This window comes from Drosophila arizonae, chromosome 2 (assembly GCF_054131065.1).
Source record: "Drosophila arizonae isolate 15081-1271.41 chromosome 2, UAZ_ARI_1.0, whole genome shotgun sequence".
In the NCBI taxonomy this organism is placed as follows: domain Eukaryota; kingdom Metazoa; phylum Arthropoda; class Insecta; order Diptera; family Drosophilidae; genus Drosophila; species Drosophila arizonae.
The window spans coordinates 2,660,272-2,681,632 of record NC_142922.1 but is presented as its reverse complement, the minus strand read 5'-3'; the positions used below and the strand labels follow the sequence as shown (position 1 = coordinate 2,681,632).

Genomic DNA, 21,361 nt, shown 5'->3' with positions numbered 1-21,361 from the left:
CTGCTGCTGCTGTTGGCGCTGTTTCTGAGCTTTGGCCACTGATGCCTTGGCTCTTACAATAGACTTACAAATACACACATGGAGCTCTGGTACAATTGAAAAAGGATGTTTGGGGCTCTCTCTACCGCCACAATGGCTATGTAAGTTCAATAGATCTATGGCAGCTACACATATCCTGCCTCACTCTCACTCCCCTCCCCTCTCTGTCTGTTTGCAGACTCTAGTCTGGCAAATGGCGTCTGATTGCTTTTACTGCCTGCTCGAGAACATCGAAATATTTTTGAATTTCTTGGCTTTTTTTCATTTTTTTTTCAGTCTTTTTTTTTTTTTTTTTTTTTGCTTTTTATCCAATATGCATGATGATGCTTATAAAATATATTGCTCATGAATATACATGTATGCATGAATGGAGCAAATATATGTGTATGTGTGTCTGTGAGTGTACTTTAGATTATTGCATATTATAAGCTTTACAGCTTTACACACATAAGAGATAGCGACAAGTAGAGGGAGAGAGAGAGAGATTGGGAGATAAACATTGAAGACAATGCGTCGAGTGCGCTTAAATTTTTAACAAGCAAAATTGCTAAGCAAATTTTTGGTTGAATTTTTATTAGAACACAAATAGCAACAGCAACAGTAACAGCCACAGCCACAGCCACAGCAATAGCAACAGCAACTTGCATAAATGATTTATTGCCAGAAAGACGAGGCCCCATTTCGGTTGTTGTTGTGGGTTTTGCTGTTGTTGCTGCCATTGCTGGCACTTCAGCTGCCATTTCTAGTTAAGCATCAAAATTTGCGCCGTGACCAAATACAGGCCCAGGACAAATTCATATAACGGGCAGCACCAGCAGCAGTAGCAGCAGCAGCAGCAGCAGCAGCTACCACCAATGTCAACGCTTGAGAGCAAACAGAAAGCAGAGCACTCGAGACTAGAGACTCGAGCCCAGTTCAGGGCACACGCTCGTAAAATTTTATATCCAATTTTACGATTTCTGACGCAAAAAGTGAAACTAACCATTTCGACATTAGACATGAACACATCTCTCGGCCCTGGGCCATGGGCCATGGGTCGCCGCTGGGCCGTCAGCAGCGCTGACAGCAGAACCGGAGCGCAGGAGAGAGACGGACGGCGCCTCTATTGGACTTGCTCGGGCGTCAACGAGCGAACAAACGTCAAGGATGCTGTGCATATTTTTTTTTCTTTTTTTTTTTTTGCCTTTTCGTCTGTCACATTTTTCGTTTTTTTTTTTTTTTTTGGCCTAGCTTCCCTTGCTTTGTTTTTCGATTTTGGTGATGACAGCCAGAGCGACATTAAATGCCCCGCTTCAGTTGTGTTTGTGGAAGCCAAGTTCCTCGTCCGTCCGCTCGCCCGCTCGCCCGCTCGCCCGCCTGACCATTGCCAGCTGGTCTATGCGCCTGGCCATTGGCATTCGTCTCATATTGATGGTCATGCCCACCGACAGCAATGGCAACAGCTCTCACTCATGCGAGGGCAGCTCGATGTTTTGCAAAGATTTGCTTGAGCTTCTGCTGTTCGCCCTTGTCACAGCCCTCGCCAGCTGCTTGGTGTCCTTTGACTGACCGCCGTCGCAGAATGTTGTCCCTGCGGCTGTGTTGACTCAACATAGTCACAAGACCTCACTGCTTTGCTTGGGGACACTCTCTCCCTCTCACTCTCTCTCGCCCTCTTTCTCTCTCTCTCTCCCTCTCTCTGTCTCACTGGCCATCGTGCTCGCATGTATTTGGCAAATCAATGGCTGGCCGGGTGTCATTAAACGTTTGATCGTTTAATGCCCCACAGTTGCCCGTGAAGTCCCCTTGCAGCAGCAGCTACTCCTGCCGAAGTATGTGCTGCGGACGTTGCTGTTGCTGTTTCTGTTGCTGTTGCCTTTGCGACTCCACTCCCTTTCGCCTGCTTCACTTCCTCTCGTCTCCCTCGCCCTGGTTGCTGTTTATCGTTTCGCACTTCCGTTGGTCAACTTCCTGCAGCGATTGGCAAAGCAACGAACGACAAGGGGCCAAAATCAATTGGAAATTAATTTCATGCTTTGATTACCGGTTGTGTCGCACGTTTTATGACCTTGAATACGACACATTTGTGTCGTCACCAACGTCCTGTCGCTGTCCTATCGCTCTGTCCTGTCCTGTCCTGTCCTGTTGCCCTGTTGTGGCCTCGTGGCTGTGTCCATTTCCTCACTAAATTAGCCAGGCAATGGCATGAATTGAAACGAATCGACCAGACCAGAGCAGCAGCCCTCGAATACATTTGTCGTCTTTGACTCTGTCTCTTTCACTCTCACTCTCGTTCTCTCTCTCCTGGGCAACTACAATTTATCAAACACTACGGCTCATTCGTTCACGCCGCCCGTCAGGTGGAACTCTCCAAATTGGGCCACTGAGCAGCGGCTACGTGTGCAGCGCGTTAATTGAAATGTTTATATGACTTTTTATGGGCTGCCAAAAAGGCTCATTACATTTACGAGATTTCAATGCGCCATTTTGGCCGCTGATTAAAGCAATTCGCAGCAATAACTCGCAGCAGCTAAGACTCCATCTCTCTCTCCCTATACACATATATACATATATATATATATATGTATATACTATGGTCGTACTTTATATGTAAAAATATTGCAGCAAATCAAGTTTGTCCGAGGGCTGCCGTCCCGCTGCGTCTTTCACCTTTTTGCATCCTTTGTGTCAGCAAAAGTTTTCTGCACGTTTGTGCAAATCCATTCAATATGGCTGCCGTTGCCGTTGTCGCTGCTACTCCTGCTGCACAGGATACTTCGAGCAGCTACTTCTGCTGCTGCTGCTGCTGCTGCTGCTGCTGCTGCTCCTTTTGCGCACCTCGGCAACATTCTTAGACTAGCTGGCTGGCTGGACTGGCTTGGGCTGCCTGGATATCTTGCACCTTGCCCTTTTGTGCCGTCTGTCGGCTCATTCGTTTATTCAATGCTTTTCTTCGATTCTGCAGCACAGTTGGATTTTTGCCTTTTATCGGTGGGTGGGGCGAACGCATTTGAGGATAACCAAAAGGTGCTTTTATATGCTTAATGGAAAATCTAATTTATGACCTATGACTTTTCTGTTCGTTGCGTTTTCTTTGCCCGTCCGAGTGTCGATGCCGCAGACATTTTCTGCTTTCGATTTGTATTTGTCCTTTTTGCAGCTGGAGCTAGAGCTGAGACTGAACCTGAGACTGAAGCTGAAGCAGCAGCAGCAGCGCCATAGCCAGTCTATTCTGAAACAAATGAAGATTAATGCGAATCGAATGTGCTGCCTGTGTAAATGCGGACGTCAAAGTGCGCCTGTATGTGTGTGCCAGTGTGTGTGTGTGGCAGTGTACATGTGTATGTGTGTGTGTGCAAAGTCCTTGCTGCTATTCAAAAATTAAACATTCCGAATGCATTTATAATTTAAATGAATAACCCAACCCTAGCCCAGCCCTCGGCCACAGTCTTTAGTGCCAAATCAAATTGCTGGCCATTTTTATACTTCAGCCGAACGGAAGTTTTTGGCGCATAAATTTGAATGTTGGGCCAGCTGACGATGATTATGATGATGGGCGATAATGATGATGAGCGAGGTGTGCAGTGCGAGGGGCGTGAAGCGATGAGCTTAACGCCCACATAAGGCACGCAATAAATTGGCCCTAAAATTATGTTTCACAAAAGTTACCGCAAATTGCGCAATTCGGCGCAAAAAGGGGGTAAAAGGGCAGAACAGCAGCGCCAGGGGCAGGGGCAGGGGCAGGGGCAGCGGCAGCGGCGGTCACCTGAGCGGCAGGTGCGACTGCATTTTGCCTTTTGCAATTGACGTCGATTATCGCCTCCGAAAATAGTTAGTTTGTTTGTTCAACATTTTCGGCCCTATTTGGTGTTTTAAACGTTATCGAAAACTAACCAAAAACTCCGCAACTATCGAGCGAGAGGAAGCGAGCGCGTATGTGTGTCTGTGTGTGTGTGGAAGCTCTTCTATTATTATTGTTGTTGTTGTTGTTGTTGTTGTTGTTGTTGCGCTGTGCAGTGCCTGCGAAAAGTTGCCGTTGCAATTGCGCTTTTCGTTAGCCTGCTTTCTGCCCTGCCTCTGCCTCTGCCTCTGCCTCAGTCCTGCTTCAGCTCTGCCCCCAAAAACAGTTCAATTGGGAGCAAGCGCAGCAATTAAGTGTAAAAATGCGAAACACATACGCTCAAAGGGCACACATAGGAGAGAGAAAGAGAAGGAGAGCGAAAGGGAGGGAGAGTGAAAGGGAGAAAGAGTGAGTTCAATCTACAGTCCTCTTGGCATTTTTGTGCCCTGGTCGAAGTTGCCACAAACGTTCATGCCACGCGGCTAGCTGCCACAGCCGCAGCTGCCACGCATGTTCCCTGGCCATGTCACCTTCTAAACGAAATGAGCAGCAAATTGGCAGTAAATTTGTTTGCTATTTTTCTTCACTTGTTCTGTGTTGATGTTCGGCTGCTGCTGTCTCTACTGCTGCTGCTGCTACTGCCCTTAGAAATGCAACAGTTTTTGTTTCTGTTGCATTGCAAACGAGTTTGGCGTGCACTGGCTCTGGCTCTGGGTCTGGCTCTGGCTCTGACTATGGCAGTGGCCAAATAGCCCTAGGGGCATGGTTGTGGGCGTTGCCTGGTGTTGCCATCGTTTAGAGCAACACGCGAGCAACGCAAAAACGCATCTCCATCTGTGCCACGCCCCCTCGCACACTGCCCCCGTGCAATTTCCACTTTGCCGCCACTTAAACTTGTCCTGTGCGCAAATTTAATTTTTTGCGCTGTTTTGGGCCAACTGAGATTCGGATTACATGGCATTAAGGGGCTCGGTGAGGGGGCAGTGGGTGCAGCTGCATCAGCTGCAGCTGCATCGTCGACTGCAATAACCGGCCATAACTCGAAATCAAAGCGCAGCGGGCAGTCAGACAATCGGACATCGTTCGTCTAGCCACTCTGTCATATAGTTGCTGTGAATACGCCCGCCGCTGACCCCAGACTCAGACTCGGCTTCAGCATCAGCATCAGCCTCTGCTGAGGCCCGTGAATGTGGCCGTGCCCGACGGTGGTCTCTCTGTGTGGACATCATTTACTGCTGCTGCTGACACGCGCTTGAAACCTGCCCCGCTGGGCATTCCGCTGTTCCGCAGGCAACAAATTGCGCACTGTGCGAACGAGTCAAACGCTTTTGTCTGCCGCATCCGTCGGACGGTCATCTGTCGGACAGTCATCGTCGTCGACTAAAACTATCAGCGCTCTTTCAGTAATCTTATCGATTTGTGGGCCCATTGTTTAGAACAACATAACTGGGCAGCAGGGCAGTAGGGCGGACGCAGAGCGTTGGCAGGGAACACATCCGAGTGTCCGTTCGCAGTAGTCGACCCATTAATTCGCCTTCCATGCCGCGGCTAGAAGTGAATTTGCGCACAAATCGACTGGCAAATTATAATGTATGGCCCCTCTTTGTAGCGATATAGCTGGGCAAGCATATTGAATGGCTGGCCCGAGGTGTTGTTCCAACAGATTGCAAAATACTCCACTGCAGCATCCAAAGGGGCGTCGCGAAATCAGATATTTAATAAATAATTCTCCGAGCGTCCGTGGAAACACGTTCTCGTTTTACCTTGTTAGCGGGCTATTTCGAAAGATTTAACAAAGTAATTTTTATAATTTAAGAGTTAAAACTTGACACTACTCAAAATTTAATTATGTTATAATTATTTTCTAAGAATATGTTTGCCTTTTTACATTTTGAATATATGTTTATTATTATTGTACATATCAATTGTTATTTATTTTATTATATCAATCAATTTATTTGATGACTTTTTCTATGAAAGTTTTATATTTATTTTTATTTTATTAAATATGATAATTGTATGGCTATTTTAATATAAAATATTCTGTTGTTTCTTAAGCTTTTTCTTTTATTTATTTTTTATTTTTATTTTTATATAATTCATTTTTTTAAATATTCAGTCTTGATCTGACTCTTAAAATACGTTAGAGTGCCGTAACAGTTTTCTTGCGTTGCCACATTGAGAAACCAGTTTAAGTGCTGCCACATCTGCAAAAACAAATAAAGCGCTGACAATATAATACTGTCCAGCTTTGGCTCAATGCTTCCGAACAAAAGCTATTTTACATAAGTAGGAGCTGTATAGTACTACAAATTCAAATAACCTTTTTTAAAATATAGGTATTTAGAACACACGATATTCGAGGGAAATATTTAATTGAAGTCTACACTGTGGTTCATATCTTGACTAAGAACTAGAGAGAGTTCAGTCAATACAGCCACCTTTCGTCCAGTTGCAGCTGTTTTCGTTAAGTGAGCAGATCGAAATGCTCCACACTAAACGAACTGCTATCTCTTTACTGTATAGTTTAGTTCAGACCAAAATACTCCACAATTAACATTTTGAATTAGCATCAAAATTATTCACTTTATTTATCTGATGCTGTTGCAATACATATGTATGTACATATGTATGTATGTGTGCTTAACCACAAGTGGGTAGCTTAATATTAAACTTCTGCTGATACTGATGGCAAAAGTGGCGCTCGAAATTATAGCGAATGCTGTTCTGCTCATAGGCCTGGAAATTCTGTGTGTGTGTGAGGGAGAGAGATAATGAGAATGATTAGGATAAAATAATTGAATTATAACTGAATCGTGCTTACACCGTCAAACACAATGCTGGGCACAAAGGAAATCTGCAGTGACAACGTTTCCTTGCCATACGGTAGCAGAATATCCGCCGTCTTGCGCGTGCGCTTGCACTCCTGGGCAAGTGAGACGTCCAGCTTGAGGTGTGCCGCGCAGACCTCGATGTTGTTGAAGTAGGAGCGCAGCATGCAGTAGATCAGATCGAAGGCTTGCCGTAGCTCCAGATTCTCCAGGATACAGGCGTGCAGAGCATTCAGCTCGCACTCCTCGTCGCCGTGCTGGCAGAACACCTGCAGTTGTCCGAGCTCTGTGTTGTTATAGAACTGCCGGAAAAAGAAAACGAAATACAGAATTAAATCGTCTCTCTCGTTCTCTGTCATTCTCTCTCATTCTCTTCTTCCACTTACTGCCGCCTTGCCAAAGGGATATAGCTTCAAGTCGGTGCGATTCCACCAATCGTTGTCCAGGAGCGCGTCGTACAGGCGTCGCCGGATAAAGTAAACGCTGTCCGGGCAGAGCGTCTCGTAGTGCACAGCCACCGGCAATTTGGGCAGCGAGGGCTGCGGCGTCGTCGGCGACGGGGTAGACGGCAATGCGGACGTCGCTTCATCTGGCAGCTGTGTTTGGCCAGCCGCAGTAGATGTGAAGAGCGTCATCAGCAGCGCGACTAACCATTTCATTTGATACATCATCGTCATTTCCATTGCCATTGCCATCGCCTCAGTGCCTACCGCGCAGCTTCGCAGGCAAAACACAACTGTTGCTGCTGCTCACCCACCCAGCATGAAACCCAAGTGCTCTCTCCCTACGATTTGAGCAGCACGCGTGGTCCACATTACTCATGTTGATATTATTATCTAAGTATGAATACGAATTTGTGCGCGAGTGTGTGTGCGTGAGTGTGCATGAGTGTGTGTCGGTGTGTGATTAACCCATTGAACAATGGAATGCATTTTAAATGAATATTGAAAAATGTATATTAGAGATAAGCAAAGAACATAGAGAACAGCAAATAGCGAGAGTTTACAAACATATATCTACATAAATACATATACATTTATTTATATGAATACATATAGATATAGCAAAAAACGATTTAGGCTTGTCAGCTGTTAGATTAGTATTAATAGACTGGGTTAATTACATATAAGTATGATCGCGCTCTATTAATATTGCAAACAATAAATATAATGTACGTGCTTAAACTAATGGATGCATAAAAAGATAAAAATATATTGGAAAATGCCAAGCGCATAGCAAAAAACTAATTAGTACAAAAATGTTATGAAAGTTAATTTAAATAATTTGTTGAAAAATAAATAAATAAAGAAAAAAATAAATAAAATAAAAATAGACATAAATTAATAAAAAACAAACAAAAATATAATGCGTACAACAATTTTTGAGGAAAAATAATATATATTTATAAAAATTAGTATATCTTAATAATAACAATAATACATTAATTAAATTTAACTATATATAGGCAGCACAAAATTTTCAAAAATTGTATGCAATAACTACAAATTATATTTATCTTAAAATTAATAAAAGACAAAGTAGAAGTAGAAGTAGGGTAAAAAATATTAGAAAATAATTTAAAATAATTGTTGTGCAATAAATAATATTGATAAATATTAATATTTAATTATGTAGATAATAAAGAAAAGACATACATATGTGGTCTTGTTTTTAATTATCTAAATATAAAAAAATATTTATTTTTATTAACATTTTTTCTTTATTTTTATTTAGTTTTCGTCTTTAATTAATATTAGAAATGCAAGGAATATAAAAAATATTTGAATTGAACAAAAAATATAATAAATATTTAAAAACAAAACTTTTTTTTCTTCGAATATAGCTAATTGTGAATGTGGCCTGGGCGCATGCGGGTTAAGTCACTTGGCCCGTTTGACGTCAGCTTAGTTTTGGGTAACAACTCTGTCCGCGGCCAATCAAGAGTGGCATTAGCAATGCATAAACAATGAAGACTTCATGCGCGACAAGTTCAGTGCACTGTCATGTCGCAGCGGCGCTAATTGACAGACAGCTCCATTTTGGATGCGAAGGCCGGACTAAAGGCTAACGGTATGTGTACCACCAACCGGTTCGTGCGGCTCGATTGGAGCTGCCCACACGCGATATCGCGATATAAAAGGAGCAACTGTCGCTTGCGCTGGCTCGAGTGCCATTGACCACCGTCTCGGGCGGCGATTTCAATTTCTAACTAATGCACAATGGGGCTTTAATTGCCAGCGCATTCTTCAAATCTTCAAATGGCAGCCAGAAGCATTTATGGTGCGTGTTTCATGGCCAAGGCTGACGCACAAGAATGCCGCCTGGCTAGACCAGGCCGGGCCGGGCCGGGCTAATTGCATTGCAGCCAGCCAGCCAGCCACTGGCAGCTGTCCATTTCCACCGGGAGCCAACTAGCCCAAGACAACATGACGGCAAAAAAAGTGACAGTGTTTTATGACGTGCCTTGGCAGATTTCCGCACATTAATTGGACACTCGGTCCAAGTTCGACTCGGACTGCAACTGCAAGTGTGACTGTGACTGCGACTCCCTGAATATGATCTGCTGCTGCTGCTGCTGCTGCTGCGCAGCGCTGCACTGCGTCACTGCGGCAATTAACCCAAATTGCATTTGACGACCAATTGGGCGGCAACTCTGCCAACTCTCTGCACGCCCATGCACAGGCTGAGGCTGCGCTGCAGGCCAACTCACGAATATCGTTTATCTCTCTCTCTCTCTCCATCTCTCTCTCTTAGTCTCTCTGCATGGCATTGTCTGTCCCAGTTTCTGTGGCCGTTTCTCACTTTTCCACAGTTTCCAATTCCAATTTGCATTTTGCTGCCGCTGTTGCTGCAATTTGCATTTGTTGCTTTTGTGTCGCCTGTCTGCAGAGGCCTGAAGTGCCGTATTCTTGCTTATACCCTGCACACACTCCAGAAGCGGAGGGCCTGGCAAAGCCAACTGGCAGGGCATTACGTATATAAAGAAAACTTGTTTCATTTCGCAAACGATTCACTCTAGTTTAAAGGGTATTCAGTTAGTCGTGTTTTGCTCGAACATTCTAATGTTTATGGCCAGCGCTGTTCTCATTGCAACATTTTAACCGCTAGGCAACTTCGTGATGTTGTTGTTGTAGTTGCTGTTGCTGCTGATCTTGTTTTGTTGCCAAAATAAAAATAGAAACGTAAAAGACAAAAAAAAAAAGCAGTTAAGTTACGGACGTTAACCTTTGTGTTAGATGTCGAACTTGTTCGTGACAACATGCGTGTTAAATTAACATAACACTTACACACAGATGACAATCAGTTTGACAGTCACTTTGACAGCAAGTCATCGATGATACACACTCCTTGAATGCTCATAGTACTCATTGTACTCTCATTAATGATATCCCAATTTAGTTGTTCTTTTGTTCAGTTGCATTCGCCGTTGCTCTTGTTGCTTACAGCTCATATTTGCAGCCAAATGACTCAGATTTTCAATTATAGTCAGAGTAGTCAGTGGGCAAAAACCAATGATATAAGACTGAGCTCAGCTGACTGATTATGATAGATTACGTATTTGTGTTGAAACTCATTCAAAGAGTCGATAAACTCAAGGCTTCAGCTTGAAGATGTTCTGATCAAACCAGTTTGAATACAAAAGGAAAACATTCTATGTCTCTTTCGTGTGTTTTATGGAGCTAAGCAAATGTAAATCAGTACAAAACAAAGAAACTTTATATTAATATCAGAAAAGAGAAGTTTATCAGATCGCAAAGGCGATTAAAAAATGTATTCTTTTTCTTTTCTAATGTATTAAAATGGTTTTATTATCTAGAGTTTTTTTCTACATGGAACATAGAAACCTAATTTTTCCAATTATTGGCATTTCTTTGTCCGTAAGAGTGAAAGTGCAACAGAAATTCTAGGGTGGCAATTTATAAATTGAATACATTCAAGATGGTTCAACTCAAGGACAGAATCGATAGTTATCAAAGGGGCTTTCAGAAAAATTATGGGGCCATGGGGTCAGGCCCACTGAAGGCTACATTTCAAAACCCAACTTTGATAGATTGACTAATTGTCAGACAAAACCATAAGTGAGTAAAACTCTGTGTACTAAATGGATGTTGAAAATGTATTGATTGAATCACTAGCTTAACTGACAAATAAATGAGAAAAACAAAAGTGTAGCAAAAGCTTTCGAAAGAAAACAGCAATCAGATTCAGTTTTGCTTTTCAATGCAGTAAAATTGAATCTGATTGCTGGTTTGATGCTCAGGATCGCCATCAAAGACTGTGAAAAGTAGTTTTCTGTGACTGTGTTTTGACTTCCACCATATGCAATACTTTTTGCTGATTTAGGTTGGCATTGGTTGATTAATTTATTGTTTTGACGCTCCGAATTTAATATAAAATTCTTATATAATTACCTATGATATATTTTTGTTATGCCTTTATTCTTCATCGTTTCGGTATTTAATATGATCTACCGCAGTTCACATGGCTTTAGGGAGTGGCCTCCAATACCAAATAAGCTCGTGAACTCAGCATAAAATTGACTTTGCCTGAGAATAAAATTTTGACTGGAATTCCAATATCAAATTGTGTATAAGAGGCTCAAATCTATATTTATATTATATTCCCTGGTCAAGCGAGTTTTTATATGCGTGGATGTTCAAGAATTAGTTTGCTCTAGTCTGAGTCTATCCATATTAAAATATCAGACCAAATTCAATAAAGAGCAACTCCATAAATGGGTAGTCAAATAGAAACGTATTATCGGACTGTTTTTATAAGCTCAGATTCTTTTTCACATACGTAGTAGGGTTGCCAGATGGGTCCGTAGAATATGAACAAACTCGCCCCTGCGCTGAGATAAAGACTTTGGGCACATTTGCAGATTTCGTTTGGCCTCTTTTGACCGCCTGGTATCTGCAGTGTTAAAGGAGATTTTGGAGTGGCTTGCATGCGGCGCTTTTTGTGGGTCACGCGAGACCAGTTTGTGGAAGGAAGAAATTGTCTGTTGCGCATATCATTTGGAGCAGCGCCCGCTCTGCCGTCTGTTGGTCTCTGGCTCTGGCTCGTCGCGAGAGGCGAGAGGCGACGAGGCGAGAGGCGAGCTGATGGACAGAGTTGTACAAGAGTTAGGAACGAATAACCGTTATAGAAGGGGAGCTAAGTGATACTCATTGCTAAGCTCCATGGGACGCGTCCAGCGCACGTTTTGGGCCCGTGCTCGGGCATCAGATTCGAGCAATGTGCGTCTCGGAGTCTTATGCAAATGACGATAGCTCACAGAGTGCGCTGCGCTGCGCCTCATCGTCGTCTCTTTAAATGCCTAATTTCCGCCGATTCAGCGGCATTGTCAATTTCTGATTCTCTACGGCTTGAGTGAGCGTGAGTGTCGAGACTTATTAGAGACGCGCTGGCATAACTCTGCTCTGTTGCTTGCCTCATCGCAATATTTCTTGGGTGTTACATGATGACTTGCAGCAGCTGGGCTCGGCTCATCGCGGTGCGGTGCGGCTTGGCTTGGCTTGGCTGGCTGTCTGTGGGTTAGCGTGCAAGCCGAATATAAAAAGCGAGAGTCGAGCATAAACGACTTGTGCATGCGCTGCAACTGAGTAGATGTAAGGCCAATGCTTAGATTGAATATGTGTCAAGTTTCGATATAAAGAGCTTTCTTTATTGAACTTATTTCTTTTGTGATCACATATCCCATATCTCATATCTTATATCACATAACTCATATAATATAGCTCATAGCCCACATCTCCTATCGATATTCCCACATTTGTCCTTTTCAATCAAAATGTATATTAATATCTAAATATTTCCGTCTAAAATTTTCTCATCTCATCCCCTCCTTCGACTACTTTGTTTCTCTGGTAATGGGGGCAAAAAGTCATATTCAAGTTGATTTGGCTTGGATATATATATAATAAATTAAATAAAACAAATTACAATATCGGTAAGCATAGCCGTGTATACCCTCTTTATGGAGCATGGACTTTTGTAGTCTTGTTGCACAGGCAACCGCAACTATCATAGCTGCAGCTATGACGCCACAGCCCAAATACAAAATGCATTCATATAAAGCTGCTGGGCGGCAGCCTGGGCGTCTGTCTAAGCTCTGCCTGGGCTCTGCTGGGGCTCTGCTGGGCCTCTGCTGGGGCTCTGCTGGGCCTCTGCTGGGGCTCTGCTGGGGCTCTGCTCTGCTCTCTGTCCCAACTCTGACATTCATGTCCAGCTGTCGTTAAGGTTTTTGACAGTTTGTTTTTTGCAATTCTGCTATGGCATATTAAAGCCATCGCGTTCCACTTATGCGACCTGGGCGATTGGCAGAACATCAACTCGAATCTGTTCAGAGAGAGCGAGAGCGAGAGAGAGAGAGAGAGAGAGAGAGAGAGTGAACTGGTTCTCGCCTGCCACTTTTATCCCAGTCCAGCGACATGGTGCATCACTTGTTGCGGCCGCAGTGAAAACAGTTAGCTCTGATGGCAATAACCTGTATAGCTGCAACTGTGTGCCACGTACCCCACCTTCATTTGGCTTTATGACGGCATTTTCCGAAAACCAAGCAGACCATAAATTAGCCCTGATTGTGCTGATAGTGCAGTGCGTAGTGCGACACCTACTGAGCATGAGCTAAGCGCACCCAAACTGGGCAAACTGACGCAAGATAAAACGCCTCGGGCTGTAAGCCACCCACATTCGCGAGATAGCCTGCGGCTTATTTATAATTGTCACAGTTAGCGCTGCCTCCAAAATAGCAGCTGACTCAAATTGAGAGCACTGAAACCTAATCGGAACAACGACTGATACTGGCTGCTCGGGCTTTGGACTGTTTTTAGGGCACTGCTGTTTGCTGCTCGCTCGTTAGCTCTTGTCATTGTCTTTAATTGGATTTTGAGAGCGCGCGCTGCGCTGAGCTGACTAAAAGATACAAATGCGATGCCCGCTCTACATGCCAGAGAAACGGCAAAGGCTAAATACAAATAACAACTTTTTCTAGTTTTTATTTGCATTGCCTAAGTCATACTGCATACTCTATATTTAGCCAGTGATGCTAATTAGTTGTCTGATAAGATATGTAACAAATAAATCATGAGTCACATAAAAGCAGAAAATATTTTGATTGTTGCTTTATGATGTACGGATGTTTGATATAATCAGTATGCAGATTTATATTCATTTATGAAGTGAGGCGAGCATATTAGATTATTTTTGACATGTCAGCAATGCTTGCTGTTCTATCTATTTAACTCTCTCCAATATGTCCGTCTTCTGACCGTGTGAGGGCCATAGTTAAGGCAAGTTCTGTTCATATCGAATCAAATTTAATTGATATTTAATTATATTTTCTTTGGCTTGGCTTTAAATTATATTTAAAATCAGTTTAGAAGAAATTGAGTAGGTCACCCTGCGAGTGCTCAACACTGAGGAGTATGAGTGGAGTTTACTCTCGTCTTCTCAAGTGCTTAGATCTTTTTGGATACACCCACGTAGGCATGGCAATATGGGAAAACTATTATTTTTGTTTGACTCAAATATTTATATTTTAGAATGTTACATTCTTGAAACTTGAAATCACTCTTTGGTTGTTCATTTTTAGTGAAAATTATTAAAATTATCTGGAAGTAAAAGTAAAGTGGGTGGAACAGTCTATGTGGATTTTGAATGCATTTCTAAATATATTAAGTAAATATAAGTATGCTCTATTCTCGCTCAGTTTCTACATTACTAATAATGCAGTAATATTAGTCATCTATGATGACTTCATATAAATTAAATACAAAATTCAGGGCGTGTCAAATCAGGTAAAACTGCATCTGATGGCCTTTAAAGCCAACAATTATCAAATCACTAAAAAACCGTATCTAATCTGATTTTGCATTAATTTTAGCCTTTACTAGACAGTAAACGAGTATTACTTAGTCAGTAGCAGCCGGAGCAAAGTTGCTACCACATTTCATAAAAAAAACTTTATATTGCTAAATAAAAGGTTAAAGTCTTACCTGAAATGGAATTATTATCCACAACAAATAATTAATAATAGTAAAGTAGTTTCTTCTTCTTCACTTCAGTAGCGAGTGTATTTGCTGTTCGGGCAGCATTTTTTTCCCCTTTACCATTTGTTTGCATTTGTCAGCAGTGAGACGAGCATGTAGTAGAAGCTTTATCGGGCAGGTAAAAAGCGGAAACGCCGAGAAACGCCAGAAATTTACGAGCATTGGCCGGTGGCTTCTTTTGGCAAGGCTAACAGCATTGAAGCGTTGAGCAACAAGTGGTCAAGTCAACGTCAGCGTCAGGTTCTAATCACATTAGCACACTGACCAACAATGGGCTATTAGAACAAACGTTCGCGACCCGGCCATAATTTTGCGGTTCTGCAAATACATTTTATGGCCCATTCGAATGCGAAGCTATTGTTTTGGGTAGGAGCCGGCTTAAAGGTGTTCACAGGCCAGGGCCCACGCCAATGAGCCATTGCGCAAGATTTATAGCGCCTCTGGCCAAGGGAGTCTTCGACTCTTCGAGTCTACGAGTCTACGAAGTACATTGAAAACACCTCGCAGAATACAAATTACTTAAAGCTTCCGTTAGAACTGGCAGCAATTGCTTCAAGCCGCACCGAAAATGTGGGTCTAGGTCGTGCCTGACGTCGCCCGCGGCCACAGCGAAGCAGAGTCTCTGTGTGTTTAGCGAAGTGTGCAGCCGGCTGAGAAATTCTTTGACGTCCGAATTCGGCTGCCAATTTTCGGTCGGTTAGTGTGTGACACAAATTTTGGGGTCTACACGGTCTGGCGAAAAGCAAATTACAATTTATTTGCTGCCAAGTGACGAGTTTTGGGGAATGCGACAGCCGAAATACACACTGAATGGGGGCGGGGGCAGCAATAGCAATTTTTGCTGCCTCTTACGCCCCCTCCATTGGAAACCCGTTTCCGACTACCTTGGCTTTGTTTTTGTTGATGTTGATTACAATTATTTTCAATTAAATGTGGGAGAGCATCCCGCAAAAGCTTTTACACAGTCTGTTTACATTTCGTATAAGCTAATCAGCTGTTCGCCGAGCGAACGAGCGAGAGAGAGAGAGAGAGATTAAGAGAGGGACACTGAGAGCGAGCGCCAGCGCACGTGAGAGCGCACGATGTAAACGAAAAGCTAAGCCCCAGCAAAACTTTCGTCAATTGATTGAGCGGCAGCCGCAACAACAAAACACACAGGCACATACACACACACAAAGTAAAGCAAAGCAACGCAAAGCCCACAAAACAAAACTCAGAGGCTCGCTGCCGACTCGTAGTCAGTCGTTATCGGAACTTGCTGCCGCTGTCATGTCCGAGACGTAGACGCGCACGGTTCGTTTTCTGCTTCTGGTGGGTTTTTGTCTGCTTTGGGTCTCTGTGCTGGTCAGGTCGGGTCTGGTCTGGTCTGTTTGTGTGTGTTTATTTGTGTGCCTTACCTTACCTCTTTTCGTTTACTGTTCGTGCGCGCGCTCTCGCCCTCACTCTCTCTCGCTCTCATCTACTTACATCTCCCACGCGCGCTCTCTTGACATCGTATTTTATAGTTGGTTATTTTGTTTGTAGTGTCTACGGAAAATTTACTAAAATAACAAACAAATACCAACAACATCTAATTCTGTGCAGTGCATTTATATTTAAGAAAAAAAAAATCTATATAAAATTTAATTGCCTCCATTAAGCGGGATTGTTGTGCAAATGCAAATAAATTCTATCAGCTACACGCCGAGGCAAACAAAGTCGAATCATCAATTCATACAGAGAAATCAAATTTCTGTTCTGTGCACCTCAAGTTCACGGCTTTTGCTGCTGCTGCCGTTGCCGTTGGCGTTGTTATTGTTGTTGTTATTGCTGCTGTTCGTTCGAGTTGTCAAAACAACATTTTTGCGTTTGTACTTGCGCAAAGTGAAATTATGCGACGCAGTGAAATTGTTGATGAGGAAAAAAGGAAAAAATAACCCGGCAGAAAATCAATTTATACCTAGCCAAACAATATGGAATCGAGCCAGCTCTGGTACCTTTTGTCTGCCGGTATTTCGGCGCTTTCAGTTCCTTATCATTGTATCTTATCGTACGTTGTTAGACAGCGTGCTAAGCATGAGCATGAATGAATGAATGAATGCCTCTACATATGTACATCCAGTGGTAGGTCTTCTGCCTAGGTATGTACATGTGTCGCCCGGCTGTTGTACAAGCTGCTGTTGTTGTGCTGATTGCATAGTTGTTCAATTTGTATACACATCAAATTGTCTCTCAGAGCACTCGCTGATAACAACGCAGGCAGCTAGGTATTTCGTGACTCTCGCCTAACTTTGCACAGTCTTATCTGCCATGACCCGCCTACGACCTGGCACCGGTCACTAGCTAAATTCAAACAACATTGTCTCATTCTCTCCCCGCCGCTCTATCCCTCTCCATATTTATATATGTACATATATGACAGATCAGATGGACATCCGCTTTCAGTGTCGTCGCGCCGTTTAGCTAATCATCTGGCAAAATGTCTTCATTTAGCTGAGATCGTGTGCGAACGTAAAAGTCATAATCGCATGCAAATCGGTGCAGAAAACAAACGCGAGTGCATAAATAAATAATAATTGCATATGTATATATCTATATATGTGTTTTTAATTGCATTTAATTGAAAGCGGAAATTCACACTTACACACACATACAGTTATATAAATGCACAACAATAAGAGATTGTTGCAATAAAAAAGAGAAGAAAAGTAAAAAGTATAATAAGAAATTATATATAATATAAAGTGAAACAATAAAAGCAGACATCAAGTAACAAGGCAAACATTGTAATCACTGCTGAAATCCATATCGAGTGGTAAGTTTAATCACTAATTAGCTAATTAACTACTTATTTTGTAGCCGGCGGTGTGCTGCCCCTTGTTGATTTCAGGAAATTAATTCCCAGTGCCCACGCACACACAAACACACACACGCACACACACTCACACAAACACACATTGCGCCACAGCTTGAAAATCAATAAAAGTAGATATTCAACGACGTAGAACAGGGACTACCATCTCCACCCTCCATCCTCCATTCTCCACTCATTTCCCCACCTCCCCCAGCTGCAGTCCTGACGACGCTTTTCATTAGCAACAGCTGATTGCACAAGTTTGCTGACAAAATGACCTCCCACCTTTGATCAATATGGCTAGCTCAGTGTCCTCGCCCAGCGGCCCCTCAGGCATTAAGCGTCTAACCTTGGCGCGCCTTAGCTTAGAGGTGTGGCAGACGTTGTGGGCGTGTTGGTTGTTGTTGCTGCTGCTGCTTGGCTTGCTCTGCTCTGGCGCCTTATTAGTCGCTCCCCAGACGACGCGACGCTAGCTTGACACACATGACTTACTTTCGCTGCTAGCCCGATGCAGTCCCTTCCTTTCTTTCCTTTTTTTTCTTGGATGCTTCTCTTCTTTGGCCACTCGAGTGCTCCGCCCATTTGATGTTCTGCTAGCTCGCGCTGACTTGAGTGGGCAGCACTCGGGTCTCAAGTGCCGCATTTGCTACTTCATCATGTCAATCAATGCTGCAACGCTTGGCCCGTTTGTCTCTGGCTGTCACAGCTCGCTTGTCTAATCAGGCCAACATTTAACAACAAACCCACACCAGCCAGGGAAATATTAATGAGAGCTTAGCTTGTTTTGACGTTGGCAGCGCCTGCGCCTCAGCAGAGTCCTGCTCTGCTCTCTTCTGCCTTTCGCTCCCAACCGAGCTCTCTCCATGGCCACCACGTGATTTTCACATGTTCTCAGTCAGAGTCAGTCAGCTGCACTTTGACTTTCCTTATTTCACCCCAGGGCACAGATATGAAAAGCTGAATCAGAGCTTCTGCAGCGGAATGCATTGACTGCGAGCTTCTGTCTGAGATGCGCTCAAGTGGATGCGTGCGAATGCATCGGACACTTGTTGATGTCATTTTCCCCAAGATTTATTTTTATAACAGAATTATCTTTTTGCTGATATATGTATGCGAGCACATATACATACACAGCAACTATAAATCACAGTGCCAAATCGCCGCTAATTTTAGCATAATGTTTGCTTACCTCCGGTCGTTTGATTTTAGCCAGGTGCACTTTCACTCAGCTCGCTCGCATTCTAAAGTGAAAGGAGCTACTCATACATAGGTAAGCCGATCCGTCTGTCTGTCTGTGCTTTCTAAATGACGATGGCCTCTTACTCTTGGGCCGGCAACAAAGTCGTGGCCATTGCGAGTGCCATTCAGAGAAGACTTTATCGCGCATCTTTTACGACTACGCAGCGCCTCCCACATCATCGATGCCCAGAGGCTGACCAGTAACATTCTATTTCAATTAGCTTAACTGACCTATGCCATTTGCTGGGGCCCCAACATTAATCAGCACGTTTTCAGCACATTGTTGTGTGTGTGCATTGGCCTTTGTTTATGCCCACAAAAACTGGCCGAGCGAACACGGCCAATTCATGGTAGCAGCAGCAGCAGCAGCACCGAGCAGTCAGTAAACAATCGAATAGCTGCTATATATTTGGCTTAGCCAACTCGTCAACATTCACAACAACAACAACAACAACAACAACAACAATATGCAATATGAAATGTTTGCTCGATTTTTGTTTGTGAAAACATTTTTTGCTTTCTATTGATTATAAATTTTTCTTTTTGTTATTTATTATTTATGTTTATCAAACGATGCGCTATGTATCTATGTATACGCCTCTAGAACATATAGAGTAATATAATTAATACCAATGGGTGTTCTGGCACCTTATCTAATCTGCAACATAGATAGTATTAATTTTTAGTTATTGATAATATATGTAGTGCAATAGAGCACTAAATGTCGAACACCAAAATTAGTGATAAACGCAATATTTTGAAAACAATTTGTGCAGAGTATTGAGCTAGAGACATTGTTAGATTTATTAGAAATATTTGCTATTTATAATGAATTCCCTTGCTGGCGTATGATAGCCCAGAATTTAATAGATCAGCATTTTGGGTCATGATACCATTGATCTCTATAGTTTCCTTTCAGTTTTTCATTGTCTGTGGCAACAAAAGTTGATTGCTTAATGTATATTTAATATATACAAATTGCACTAATTTAACAGTTAATAAATAAAAATGTAACTACAGCTTTAGCTGTAAATATAAGTATTACTAAATAGCAGAGTCGGAACATGGCAATTTCCAATCACGCGACGCATGCATCATCTTTCGCACAGCTCATTGAATGTGTCTGTAACTGCCGCCAATTTCCATTGCATCAATCAACTTTAATGCACTTTGCGGCTATTTGATTGCATTATTTTTGACGAGTTGCCCGCTAGGTTGATATATATACATGTACATATACATCATATTTTTATATGTATATGCATGAAAAAAACAGCAGCTGAAACCTGTACGAGGCGGCATGTGCAAAGCTCAGTAATAAACACACATTCATTTGCACGCGGGCTTCACACACATTTGACATTGATGTTTAATACCTGCCACGACTACGGCTTGCGGCTGTCACAATAAGCTGAAGGCCCTCGTTTACCGTTAACTGGCTAATACCCAAGCCCGCCATAGCTCCCTGCATAAACTGCATATACATACAAGTCGATTTCTTTTTGTTGCTACTCTTCGATTAACCGTTGTTTAAATTCACAAAAACAAACACAATAAAAAAATGCAACCACGCAGAATGAATATGATTTAAGCATGAGGCGAATATAAATAAATAGTTCGTAAAGTATTTATTTTGTTTTGTTTCTTGTCTTGTCTTTTGTCTTAGTCAGCCCCACTCGGATTACACTGAAAAGCAATTTTCGTCAATAATTTGCAATTTATCGGAAATTTGTGTTAATTTTGTATTCTGCAACTGCTTAAAAGAGCTTTATTGTGTTTTTTTTTCTTTTTTTTTATGGCACACGAGCTTTCTTAAAAGCACTGTGAGCCGGTTTCATTTAGTTGCCAGGATTTTTCATAGATGGCGCTGTGTGCTGGGGAGCTTTGGCAGGCTTTAACTGATTTAGGTGAAAGCTTCGCTTAAGCAGCTAACCTGTTGCACCCGTCCAACTTTATTAATAACGTGCATATGACATCAGCTTTGCACTTCCTTATCAGCGACATGACTGGGATAAACAGAGCTGGCTGATTAGACTGATAAGAGAGACATGAATTCTGAAGTATCTGGTCCCATTGCAATTGCATTTGAAAAAAGAAAAATCTTATCGTGTAATGTTTATAAGCGCCTCACTACATACAGAATCGTGTACACATGTATTTGATGTACTCGAGACTTCGCGTGGGCTGTGAACGTGCGCGCCAACAACAATAAATGAAATAATAATAATAAAAAAAAAAGAAATACAATAATAATAATAACTCAACACAACCACTGCAAGATAAAAAAAAAGAACAACAATAACAACCACATCGAACCGACGTTTGGCATTATAATGAATCGACTGCAATGTGAGCAAATGTCACGTTTATGTAAGCGCAGCAGCCCGAGTTCGGCTGGCGTTTGTTTTGGAAATTGAAATAGTCTCGTATTAGCCGCGAATCTCATAAACAATAGAAATAAAAGGCAAATAGCAATCGCCAATTGCCGATGTTAAAAAAATGCGCACAAATTTGGTTTTGCCGTGCAGCAGCAGGAAATTAAATA

At 42.6% G+C, this 21,361-nt stretch overlaps 2 protein-coding genes and 1 long non-coding RNA gene across 14 annotated transcripts in view; 1 reads left to right on the top strand and 2 right to left on the bottom strand.

Moving 5' to 3' along the window:
• Nucleotides 1-6,418: 6,418 nt before the first annotated feature.
• GILT3 (Gamma-interferon-inducible lysosomal thiol reductase 3) lies at nt 6,419-7,462 on the bottom strand. The gene is made up of 3 exons (XM_018018247.2): nt 7,077-7,462; nt 6,684-6,992; nt 6,419-6,607 (listed from the first exon to the last, which is right to left on the bottom strand). Exons 1-3 carry the CDS (start codon nt 7,383-7,385, stop codon nt 6,503-6,505), a joined length of 723 nt encoding a protein of 240 aa, XP_017873736.1. The 5' UTR covers nt 7,386-7,462; the 3' UTR covers nt 6,419-6,502.
• Nucleotides 7,463-9,408: 1,946 nt separating this feature from the next.
• On the bottom strand, nt 9,409-16,000 carry LOC149270184 (uncharacterized). Its single transcript, XR_016268612.1, has 2 exons — nt 9,978-16,000; nt 9,409-9,836 (listed from the first exon to the last, which is right to left on the bottom strand). It is a non-coding gene; the product is annotated as an uncharacterized LOC149270184 (long non-coding RNA).
• Nucleotides 15,908-21,361, top strand: part of LOC108621095 (extracellular serine/threonine protein CG31145) — a 62,805-nt gene continuing 57,351 nt past the window's right edge. For 4 of the 12 annotated variants that reach the window (XM_089462554.1, XM_089462556.1, XM_089462555.1 and 1 more), the window contains exons 1-2: nt 15,908-16,055; nt 17,351-17,538. The gene's annotated coding sequence lies outside the window, so the exon portion shown is untranslated. Of the gene's footprint in view, nt 16,119-16,328; nt 16,717-17,350; nt 17,539-21,361 lie in introns of those variants that run through there. The other 8 variants (XM_089462546.1, XM_089462550.1, XM_089462551.1 and 5 more) reach the window with 8 other exon arrangements.

Bases quoted from the DNA above. Each gene is read 5' to 3' on its own strand.
- GILT3 (XM_018018247.2), bottom strand. From the start codon at position 7,385: ATGGCAATGGCAATGGAAATGACGATGATGTATCAAATGAAATGGTTA. The intron at 6,993-7,076 runs GTAAGTGGAAGA...TTTTTCCGGCAG, and splicing joins ATCCCTTTGGCAAGGCGGCA to TTCTATAACAACACAGAGCT. The intron at 6,608-6,683 runs GTAAGCACGATT...ACACACACACAG, and splicing joins CCAGCATTGTGTTTGACGGT to AATTTCCAGGCCTATGAGCA.